This window comes from Orcinus orca, chromosome 12, assembly GCF_937001465.1.
Source record: "Orcinus orca chromosome 12, mOrcOrc1.1, whole genome shotgun sequence".
Lineage (NCBI taxonomy): Eukaryota > Metazoa > Chordata > Mammalia > Artiodactyla > Delphinidae > Orcinus > Orcinus orca.
This window is the reverse complement of record NC_064570.1, coordinates 2,705,500-2,717,684: the sequence shown is the minus strand read 5'-3', so window position 1 is coordinate 2,717,684 and position 12,185 is coordinate 2,705,500. Positions and strand designations below refer to the sequence as shown.

Sequence of the window (12,185 nt, the reverse complement as noted above, 5' to 3'; positions counted from 1 at the left end):
ATTATTATACTAAGCGAAGTAAGTCAGAAAGAGAAAGACAAATACCATATGATATCACCTATATGTGGAATCTAAAATACGACACGAATGAACCTATCTACACAACAGAAACAGACTCACAGACATAGAGAACAGACTTGTGGTTGCCAAGGGGAAGGCGGGGTGGGGAACAGAATTACTGGGAGTTTGGGGTCGGCAGATGCAAACTATAGTACGTAGAATGGATAAACAACAAGGTCCTACTGTATAGCACAGGGAACTATATTCAATATCCTGTGATAAACCATGATGGAAAAGAACATGAAAAAGAATATATATATATGTATAGCTGAGTAACTTTGCTGTATAGCAGAAATTAACACAACACTGTAAATCAACTACATGTCAATAAAATTTAAAAACAAACAAAATGTGATCTTTAAAAACTCTAAAAAAAGAGAAAAAAAGAAAATGTTTGTCTTAGCAATATTTGTAATAGCAAAACAAACAAACAAACAAACAAAAACTGGAGACAACCTAAATATTCACCACTGAGGAAACCATGCACAAGACCAACAACGTTCATGCGTGCAGGTAACACTAGTTAAGACTACGATACCCGGGATGAGACACGGCTGTGTGAACTGACACAATAGTCTGTCAAGTCAAAAAAGAGAAAACAAGCTGTAGAACGTACACACTGTAGGAAAAAATGTTTTTTTAACTTTTTAAAAACTTTTTTTTACATCTTTATTGGAGTATAATTGCTTTACAATGGTGTGTTAGTTTCTGCTGTATAACAAGGTGAAATCAGCTATATATGTACTAAAATACATTACAATACACTCATAAGCAATATATAACAATATGATAACATAAATTCTATCACTTAGGCATTATATATATAAATCTATAATAATACATAAAGTATATAATGTGGATTTAAATGTTTCTTACAACGTACATATGTAAGATTTAAATCCATATTATATAGAAAACTCCGGCGAGTGGGACTGGAAAGGCCATAGGAGTGGGGGTTTGCTTTTCTACTACCTTCCTTTTCTGCTACCTTTTTACTTGGCCTTGATACTTCACTTTGATGTGGAAACAGTACACTAAAGCTTCCATGGTGGAGCAGGTGGCTGGGGGCTTGGAGGGTGAGCTGTTGCAGAGAATGTGGGTTTTATTCCTGAGCATTTTATTTTGAGGGAAAGGCGACTGGGGCGCTCCTTCCACACCTGGGAGCTACACCACGAGCTGCGTGATGTGGGATCTCTCCCTGCAGATAAGCGGCCGACCCGGTGGCCCACACGGCTCTTCCAGGAAGACCTTGCCAGGTGACAGGGGGCTTCACGTGCCTGGCCCACCGCACCTTCAGCATCTTGGACCACGAGGGAGAAGACTCGGGTCTCAGCCCCGTACCTGTTACCTAGCAAAGAGCTCCGGAGTCACCCCGGAGCTAATGAGATCAGAGCTGACTGTGTTTGGAAATAAGCTGCGAGGCCAGAGAAGCTTAATTAAAAAGCACAAGGCTCAGCTGAGTCATTTTTAGAATCTGGAAATGATGCACCGCAGGACAGCAGAGGCAGCAAGTGTCCTCTGAAGACGCTGGGCTTTGCTCCCGGGCTGGCTTTGCGCTTTGCCTTGCTTCGCCCTGCACAGAACCCTGGCTTTGACGTCTGCCTGCTCTTAAAAGTCCCCCAGGCTACCGCGTCCTGCCCTAGGTCTGCACAAGCACAGGGATATAGCGTCGATTCAGCCACCGTCAAGCCCCGAGGCGCAGGTTTTAGATGCAAGAACTGGAGCCCGTCCCAGGAACTAGTGTGAGCTGCGCAAAGGTTGAGGGCCGAGTGCATGGAGGCTCAGTTACAGCACCTGGGAGTGTGTGTGTGGTGGGGAGGTACTGTCCGGTGAACTTGAACTGATACACCTTCCCTAGTGAATGGAAAGTCTGTAGATCAAATAAGGAAGGACTTTCAACCACCAAGGAGGCGTGAAGCCCAGGGCCATGCCTGCTGTGCCCGGGCTGCCTCTCCCTGCTCAGACCAAGAGATCAGCTGAGGTTCACACGTACTTCACGAGAGGTTTCACAGCCAACACTGGGTCCGTGTAGCTAGATGGTGACCACGTGGTAGGTGGTATCAACGGCATTTAACACGCTTTATAAGTGGCTAGGGAACGCCGATTCTTAGCTCGGTACTAAGAGGAGAGCAAAGATGTGAGTTGGATGAAAGGAAATTTAAAGCTGAGTACAGTCAACCTTCGTTGATCCTAGGAGTGATTTCTGACTTGTGCAATACGTTTCTGGGTCTTTAAATCTTAGAGTGGCATCTCCCATCGGTCAGCAGGCTCTGATGGGCAGCTGGTGTGTCTTCAGGGAACATCCACCAGCTTCAGCATCGGTTGAAGTTAAAAAGGAAAGACTTTAAGGCCACTACAAAAAATTCCGACAGGCAGCATCCGAGTCTCACGCAGGATGTGGATTACCCGCTGTTTCAGAATCACGTCACCTCTGCTGCCCTTTAAGAGCCGTGCGCTCAGCTCATGTGCTTAGAAAATTCTACTCTCTTATAAATATAGAGAGAGAATGACTACCTCCTCAAAGGCAAACTGTGTCCTGCAATAAGTTGACTTTAAGTACAACTGATTGGAGAAATCCAAATAGTAAGGAGTAAAAAAGCCATTTCTGGACGTCATTAAAATGCATGGTGTCTAATTACGTTTTCCTTCGGCTAATAATAAAATAAATTTGAATTCTCTGTGCACAAAACGTTCATGAGGTGCTAAAAAAGAAAGCCTGCTAATCTCACAGGCCGACTAGGTCGGAGTTTAAATTCTTCACGGATAACACAGAAAGCAGGTAAAGGCGAATAATTTCGAGTTGGCTGTATGAGCATTTTCTTGCTAGGCAGCACAAACATGGTCTTTATTTCAGTATTTTAAGCACAGAGTCCGAATGACGGAAACCCTCGGTGAAACAGTGCACATTTCATTAAGGACCGGGAGGTCGTGTGGGTGGTGGTCACAGGCAGTGTCCTTTGTCAGGGTTAATCGTTTGTGTTCCTTTACATTCAGGTAAACCACAGGAGGAGAAAGAAAGCGACCTGCTCAGGTGAGCTGCGGGCACACCCGGGATGGAATCCCCAATCCTTCCCCATCTTTCCAAACTCTGAAGCTAAAAAGTAATCTGATTCTGTGAAGTGGTCAATTTTGTCAACAGGAAGGACTGACCCCAACACCCAAGAACCTTCTGAGGCCGTTGAGAACTGGAGAAACACTGGACCGTCTCTACTAGAGAGGACAGACCTAGATCTCCACCTCCTCGGCAGCCACGGTACATCTAGCAGCAGCGATTACCCCAGACTGTGACAGCAGGCATCGCCCTAGCTCTGCCCCTGAGGACAGTCTTAGTTTTATCTGGGGGCTGCAGGAGGACCCGAAAGAGATGAGTGAGCGTCTGCGTCCCGACTCCCTCATTGACAGCCCCCAGAATTTTCTTCTTTCTCGGTCCTGGAGCCCCTGCTGTGTGGGTCAGGAGATGCCCTGGGACCACCAGCGGCCCCATGGATGCCCCCAACCCTCTGTGTTTGCACAGAGCTCACACCCCTAATGTGCCCGCCCCCGGCGTGTGGGACACAGGCTCTCACCAACAGCTTAAACCAGAGGGGGCCCAGTGGACTCTCTGTTGCAACTTTATCTACTTGATGTTTTCTATCTGACCATCTATTTGTTTCATGATCCTTTTTTAATCACAGAAAATTTTAGATGCAATAACAGTGAGAAAAGCATGGGAACCCCCCATGGGCACATCACACAGCCCCAAGAGCTACCAACTGGCTGAACTTTTCCCACCCATATCTCCAGAAGGGGCATGTTAATTTGTTTTTTAGACAAAATCACCATACCTTCACTGGGATGAACTGAACCGTGCCCCACAAAATTCACGTGTTGAAGCCCAATGTGGCAGTATTTGGAGAAGGAGTCTTGCGGAGGGTAGTTAAGGTTAAATGAGGTGATGAGGGTGGGACTCTGATTCAGCAAGACTGATGTCTTTATAAGAAGAAGGGACACCAGGGACTTCTCTCTCCTTCTCCTCGAGCACAAAGTAAGGCCATGTGAAGACACAAAGAGAAGGAGGCCGTCTACAAGCCCAGAAGAGAGCTCTCACGGGAAACCAAGATAAATTTCTCTAGTTGAAGCCGTCCAGTCTGTGGTATTTTGTTATGGCCGCCTGGGTAGACTAGGACAATTACCGTATCTAAAAAAGGTTAGTATTAATTTATCCATATCACAAAATGACAAATTTTAAAGGGAGCTGACCAGTTCTGATTGAATTTGGTAGACCTTAGGAGTAATTTAAGACGTATCATAGAGGCTAAGTACACAAGTCCATCTGCCGTGCCGAGATACAGTAGCTGATGCAACTTTTCAAACAGGTGTTTGTTTTTTGGTACGAATAAGAACAGTAGTCCACACATTAACAGACTTAACAGACAGGCTCCCTCTTCCCATAAACCCTCCCTAATCAAACAAGAGATTCTCATTGTCTTGAGGTTCTTTTCTCGAGCTTGCCCGGGTGTGTCCCTCTGACAGGTGGACACTGGATTGACAACTTAGGCCAAGAGGCAGCATGAGGTGGGCGGGGGATACAGACACCTGGGAAATTTCCCAGCTGGGTATTACCTGGGCGCTAACTGATAAGTGTTTCTGTCACGTAAGCCTTTACTACGAGCAGAGGAACAAGAGGACTGAGGACTGTATCCCATGGAAGGGCCCTTGAACGTGGCGCTCTCTGGCTCCTGGATGCCTGTCCCCACCTGGCCAGGTTGGAGGACCCGCCATGGGAAAGACACACAGGCCCGCCCCCCTCTCCCTGCCTGCACGCACCTGTGGGCGTCCTCGCCGTGAACTCGGGGTCGAAGTGGAAGGTGTCCTCTGGCCTGCCCACCGCCGGCTTGAAGGGCGGCTTGATCTCCTTCCTGTACAGCTTCTGCGTGGACAGCAAGACAGGGCGCTGAGGGCCAGCAGGGAGAATGCGGGCGGGAAACCCATCTGTGCCACCTGCCAATCAGGTGCTAGCACACGGCAGCCCCTCCCAGAGCTCTGCCACATTTAGTAACGCACACAAAATATGATATCTGTTGTATACGACACAGAATAGTTACATAGTTTACAAAGAGGCATAAAGGCCACAGTTCGAGGGAAAAGGGTCTGGGGACATCTAAGTATTCTTGATTTTAGGGCAATGGCTTTCAACCTCTTTCGGGCAGCAGAATCTTCTTCTTCAAGTAAAATCTGACAGGACAGCTATGCCCTGCCCCACCCCCAGGTAACAGCAGGAAGAGCCCTGCTCCTTGGCAAGTGCTTCCCGCCCCGGCGACCTCGGAGCCAGCACCCGGGACCCTGCTCTGCGGGGACACAGACCCCATCCGGGTCCTTCCTCACCCACACCCCAATGCCCGTGCACCTCCCTGGGGCACCTACTCCGGCTGCCACCAAATTTGGGCGTCCAGACCCCTCTGCTCAAGTCGAGGGGCTGCGTCGGGCTCTTGGGTTTAGTTACACATTTTTGTGCACTTTAAGGGCCTGACGAGCACGAGCCAGAGAACTGGCCACGTGTGGAGCTGCCTTCGGTGGGATGCAGAGGCCACACCCTCACGTGCACTGTTCCAAGCCTCGCAGGCCCAGCAAGGACCCCTTCTGCTGGAAGGGGTCCTGATCCAGGACTGTTTCCCGGCTGGAAACACCAGGCTCAGGCACTTTTCGGAGCTCCTGTTTCACCAGGTCTGGACTCAGGACCCCCCCCACCCCCCGTCGGGGGAGTCTGGAAATGGAGCCAGTGACTTGTGGAGATCCGCTCTCAATCTTTCAATAACACAGTAAAGCAGATTTTGTCACCCGAGTTTCCAGACGAGGAAATAGGCTAAGATTAGGTAAGACCCCCTCCAGGGTCAAGGGCGACGAAGGGGCAGACGGGAGGAGGGCCTGGGTCTCCAGACTCTTCCCATCCCAGGGGAGACCCCGCCCAGAGCACAGCCTTCCAGAAGGCGCCGTCAAACAGCTGCACTGACCGGTGGCCGCTGGGCTCCCTCCCAGGGCTCAGAGCAGCCGGGGCTGCAGGTGCGCATGTGGAGCTGGGGGGGGGGGGCGCCGTGCACTTGGGAGCCACCGGAGGAGGAAAAAACGAGTTAATTCAGTGGAGCATTATTCGGTCGTTTCCTGCCCTGGGTGAAGAGATGTCATTACGAATTGAGTTACTCTATAAACCCTTTCCAGATAGAAAGAGGATGTGTTCCACGCGGACACACCAGTAGGGTGGGAATGCACCTCCCTGATGCTTGCACTTGTCAGGGGAAGTCTAATAAGCAGGGGCGAGCTCGGCACCCCGCTTCAAATGCTGCCCAGCCTGGCCTGCGGGGCTCGGCTCTCCCCTCCCACCAGCGATATTTGAGCTGGGTTATTAAATAAATATATGTCCTGATCCAGTAAAAATCACATCCTCATCCCTCTGCCTTCACGAGTCCTCCTGTAACTTCCCAGAGAAGGGGGAGGGACGGGAATCTCCACTGCAGCAGGACTCCTGCTTCTATGACGAGGGGGGATCTGTTTACAGGAGAGATTTCCATTATAAAAACACACGTGTGGCTGCCAGAGGTGGGGTGGGGCTTGGGAGAGTTTGGGGAGGGGGGTTGGAGCGGCTGAAATGGACCCAATGAAAGGAAGAGGATCGAAAGGTGCAAATTTTCGGTTATAAAATAAATAAGTCCTGGGGGTGCACAGGGCAGCCTGGTGGCTACAGTTCGTAAGACCGTGCTGCAAGTTCTCTGCACAGGAAAAAAAACCTCTTATAACTGTGCGGAGATAGATTTTAACTAGACTTATTGGAGTGATCACTTCACAATGCAAAGATCAAATCATTACGTTGTACACCTGAACCTAACATAATGGTTTTTTAATTTTATTTTTTCACTTTTTATTTTTCTTTTTCAAACAGTTTATTTGTTGTTTAGCTTACAAATGACCAAGTTTTTTGGGGGGGGGGGTTTGTTTTTTACAGCCCATGCTGTCTCTTTCTCTAAAATTTAATTAATTTATTTATACAGCAGGTTCTTATTAGTTATCTATTTTATACCTATTAGTGTATATATGTCAATCTCAATCTCCCAGTTCATCCCACCACCCGCTTTCCCCCCTTGATGTCCATATGTTTGTTCTCTACATCTGTGTCTCTACTTCTGCCTTGCAAACCGTGAACCTAACATAGTGTTATATGTCAACTGTATCTCAATACACACACACACACACACACACACACACACACACAGAACTGGTTGTCATTTCATGCAAATGAGAGACATTTTGCATCTGAAGGCTGAAGCTCATACATTTCAGTTCCTCTCCCCACCCCAACTCCCAGGCCGATTCTTCTACTTGCCTCCGTTGACTGCAGCTCACTGGTCCTGGCTGGGAGGCTGACCCCTTGGGAGAAGACGCAGCCCCTGACTTCCAAGTCCTCAGCCATAAGGAGAAGAGTTCGTCGGAATCAGGCTGTCCCCTGGCCGTGAGCTGCTGTGGACTTAGTTTGGGTGGAGAGCACTGCACCCTTTTAACTGAGGTATCTAGTGATGACTCGGGAAGCGAGAGAGGACGTGGTACCCGGGGTTGCCCGCCCAGGATGGTGCCCGGCTCACGCTTGCCCCACCCTGCCCTGTGCAGAATCCCAACTCCAGACGCCCACCAAGCCAGTCCCAGAACCCGGTGTGCAGCGTGTACAACCTCTGGCTTCGCATGGCAACGTGTGCAAGCACATGTCTGTGTTTCCTTGCATTTTCCAAACCGCCTCTGTAAGCCTGTGCCTCAGCTACGGAGAGCCTGACTGACCCGAGGCACAGCGTGGAAGAAAGCTTCCCAAGGCTTGCAGGAGAGCAGCAGGAAGTCCTCTCGAAGACCCCTCTTCACCCCGACACTGGTCCCTGCAGAGACAGAGCCTGTGAGCGTCATCTGCCCACCGGCCCCCAGACCTCCACCCTCTCTGTCTCCGGAGGTTGTTGCGGTTTCATCCTGGTTTCAAGTGGGCAGCAAAGAGCTGTGTAGGCCACCTGGGGTGTTTGGTCACCCTGCCCTTCGGATACACCCTTGTGTTTGCTGCAGTCTTAAAGGCCTGTCAATGTCTTCCTGTTACTGGATAAACATTTTGGAAAGTGCTAATATGTGTTATTCTTATACATGTTTTTTCTTTCTTTCCAGGTGTCCAAACCTAGGAGTGGGTTTGAGGATTTAGGGAAAAGGTGACCTTGCTTCTCATTCTGTAATGTCCGCTGCTGTGCACGGGGTCAAATGGAGAATGAACAGTCAGATGTATTCTGTGGACTTTGAGCTTGACGAGGTGCAGGCATAGTTCTGACCTAGATTCCCCTTTCTGAGCCTCTGGAACAATTTACCCCACACTGACGGAAGGAAAGTGGGATCTCATGACCAAATGCACCAGGCGTCACCTTCAATCATGGCATTTGTCCCAGGATCTCAGGATGATGATCTCAAGTTGCAAGGTGTAGCAACGCTGGAACGGGATTTCACATCGCACATGTACAGGCTGGGATGCTCTCTGCAGGTGCATCCAAATTCTACTTATACCTAAAAGACCTTCAGGTGACTCGGGAAGGATAGAGGAAGCAAAATAAAAATAGCAACTGAAGAGATAATGAAGAGAAGACTGATTCTAGTTCGGGGTCACAGACCTAATGTCTGTTTTCTGCCGGCACTTTTGGCTCCGGGCATTTCAAAATCAACATGCTCCAATTAGGCAAAGGGCACCGTTAGAGATGATTCCTGAAATAGCAACGCAGAAATGATGCAGATCCAGATGCAGAGCGACGGCAGGACAGGAGGAGGAACAGGAAGAATTTCATGACTGCAGCATGCCGTGGGCAGATCTGGGGCGTCTGGTCCACGAGGTGCAGAGCTCTGCTTCCACTGGTGACCCAACCGTGAGCTGCTCCAACCCCAGTATCTGGATTTACAAAACCCCCGAGCCAAAGGGCGATTAAGTCTTTGAACAAAGACACCTGTCGGCTCCTTGGAAGGGTGAGTTCTCCTGGTGTACTTAACATGGGAGTAGATCGACAGCAATCTTCCAGTGGGCCGTGGAAGGGGCCCACGCACGGTGAGATGCCAAGCAGCAGCGGGTAGTTCCCGGGACCCAAACCGGAGGGGTCCCCCCTCTGCGGCCCGGAGCCCCACTCTCCTCCTGCCAGCCCACACGGCCGGCGATCTGGGGGCTCTGCACACGATGCCGGGTCGCCCAGGGACGGGGTGCACTCCTCTCACTGCCTTGGGTTCAGTTCCCCCCGGGGAATCCCTCCCATCTCACACCCACCAACCGGTGATGTGCTTGGAAGGGTTTCAGAAAGTAAAAAGAACAGCACAAGCACACTCCCAGCGTTAATAAAAGTGACTGGAAGAATGAGTCGTCATAGTTACAGGGCGGGCCTTGGCTGTGGAAGCGTTATTCCCACTGCGAGGGGAGCCCGGCTCACGGGGCCCGGGGTGATTAACTTGGACGAAGCTTATTTGGGGTCTGTGCTCACTTTTGTGTTCTCGGCACCGCTCCAGCCACGGGGGAAAAGTAAACGCAGCTTCTGTGCCCGACTCTCCCATCACCGGCTGCAGAGGCTTTCAGTCTATAATTAACTTGTAATTTTTCATTTCTCCTACCGCAGGGAGCGAGCTTTCAGGGAGGATGCCTCCTGGGCAGGTGCTAATTGCTGGGCTCTGAGGACAAGGTGATGGCAGAGCAGGACAAACGGGGCAGCGCCCCCCACGTGCAGTGTCCCTGGACTCACTCTGCCCCAGCAGGAAACCCGAACACCCCAGGGAGAAGCACGGGACGACAGGTATTTACTTAAAAAAACCAGAAACTTCTGCTGGCAGTTCTGGGTCACAGAAGGAAGCAGAGGTGAAGTCATATCCTTATATGTCCCAAGCTGGATCCTGAGGCCGGCTCTGGGGTAGAGTCGGATAGTCAAGGAGATGCCTTGTCACTGTCACTCTGAGCATCTGCCTGGCAGTGGGAAGGCCCGTTGGTACTAACAGTTTTTGCAAATGCGTCTCCCTCCCCTGTGGTTTCCAGTTATCTAAGCTGCCGAAAGCAGAACGAGCGCATCTGGACAAATCTATCCCGTGCACGTCCTTCTAAAGCTGGGGCCGGTCACTGGCCAGGACCCAGCGGCCCCTACGGGGCTGACCAGCTCGTGCCGGGGCTGGAGAGGACGAAAGCTCATCATCCCAGGAAGGGCCCGAGCGGCTGGAGCGAGGCTGCGGTCCCAGGAGATCTTTGCTGGGAGGACTCCCTCCCCCCCTCCCCCGCTCCCCCCCTTGTCAATCCTCCTCAAATCTCTGCGGCGTCACCCCCTCCCAGACGGGACAGCCCCACCGCACGCCTCTTCCGCGGCTGGACGACGGCACGCCTGCACCCCCGGGACTTGAAGCAGCTTGAGGACAGCTGTGTCTTTGCATCGTTATGTCCCGGACACCTGCTCACGTTGACACGGGCAAGCCCCAGGTAGTCATTAAATACACCAATGCGCACAAAAGTGGTCTCTCAGTCCTCCCCATCTCTGGCTGCTTCATCCAGAGCGAGGGATGCACTGAGATCCTCGCACGCCTCTGGCCCTGCCTGGTCATCCTCGGGGAATGGAAATGACAGGAGGTAAGGTTGTCTGAGTGCGTCAGAAGGGTCTCTCTCAAAAACCAAACCAAACCAACAAGAAATGAAACGAAACGCTAAAAGCAACGGAAGAAACTTCCCAACCTAACTCCAGCCTGATTGCTCTGACATGACGCAGAAGTACCACCTCCTTGGTACAGGAAGCCAGGGGCTTTGCGCCGACCACAGAGCCAGGCCCAGCCGTGCACCAGGGCTGCTCTAAATGGCCGGGCGCCTCAGCTCGTGCTCAGCGCTCACGCAGACCTGGGCTTTCTGGAACGCACGGGAACCCGGCCTGCAGCGTTCCAGGGCCACTGCGCTGTGAAAATCCCACGCACCTCACGAAGCTGACTTGGATCCCCCCGTGACAAGCCCCTTCTTCGGCGCCGTCCTGGGGTGAGCATCTCCCCAGCACCTGCCCACGGCCCCCCTTCCAGCCAGGCTCTAGTGTTGAGCGGTGTGGCCGCCGGGACCCCCTCCTTCCCCTCTGTGCTGGTCCCTTCCCACTGCAGCCCCTGCCCCAGCGATGCCGTCCCTATTTCCCAGGCGCCTCACGTCACCAGAGAGTCACCAGGTTTCTCTCTACTCTTACCTCTGAAACCGAGTCTAAGTGTGTGCATATATTCTACCACCGGCATCTAAAAGTAGGTTAGCAAACTGCTGCCAGTCGGAGTGCTTCCTGGGCCGAGGTGGGGAGCGGAGGAGAGGCTGCAGGGGTGAGGCTGGGAAGCTCGGCGAGCAGCGGGTTTTACGTGCCGTTTGTGCGGAAATGTCCCCAGAGGTGAGACCTGGGGCGGGGCCTGCCCACCCACCGGAGCCGAGGCGCCACCCCTTCCCGAGGCCGCGGACACCCCACACTCCGCGGGGAGGGGGGCGGGCAGACACGGGCACTGCCCTCTGCAGCATAGAGAGACTTTCACTTTGTAAACATTCTGGTCAAATCCTAGCTCAGGAAAAGAAAACCCCACAGCTAAGAGCTGTGCTTACGCAGTGGGAAAGGACCAAGGACCTGCTCCCAGAGGAGGCCTGCCGCCTCCAGACGGGGAGCCTGGCCCGGTGGTCGGCTGGCGCCCCGGGAGCCGCCCGCCCTGACCCTCCCCCGCAGAGCCAGCAGCCGGGCGCCGGGGAGGTGAGAGTCGGGAACTTCTGAGCCGACGTCCAGCTCCACGCCGCGTCCAGTCGGGCGGCTGGGAGCGCTGGACCCGGGGTCCTTCTTGGTGGGGGGGGGGGGCGCAGTCCACATCCATCCGGCAGCGCGGAGCCGGCGACGTCCCCTGACTCTGACCCGACCTGCCCGGGCCCCTGAGCTCTCCCCAGCAGGCCTGACCCTGACCCGGCTCAGCAAGACTCCTGGTCGGTGGGTTTAGCCGGAGGCCCCTTACCCTGGTGCTTCCTCTCAGTCCCTTTCTGGCCCCTGACACGCCCCCTCCTTCCTTGTTGTATTCGGAGTTGAGCCCCATCTCTCTCCCGACGGCTGGACCCCCTACCCGCCTGCAGTGGT

At 52.4% G+C, this 12,185-nt stretch overlaps 1 protein-coding gene across 5 annotated transcripts in view; it reads right to left on the bottom strand.

Annotated features, from left to right (window-relative positions):
* RPS6KA2 (ribosomal protein S6 kinase A2) overlaps window positions 1–12,185 on the bottom strand; it is a 359,802-nt gene that overhangs the window by 27,779 nt on the left and 319,838 nt on the right. For all 5 annotated transcript variants that reach the window (XR_007470469.1, XM_049695209.1, XM_033403996.2 and 2 more), the window contains one exon: window positions 4,867–4,969. Coding sequence is in view for 4 of the 5 variants with exons in the window: in XM_049695209.1 (XP_049551166.1) it covers window positions 4,867–4,969 (103 nt within the window). In the remaining variant the exon portion in view is untranslated. The remainder of the gene's footprint in view (window positions 1–4,866; window positions 4,970–12,185) is intronic.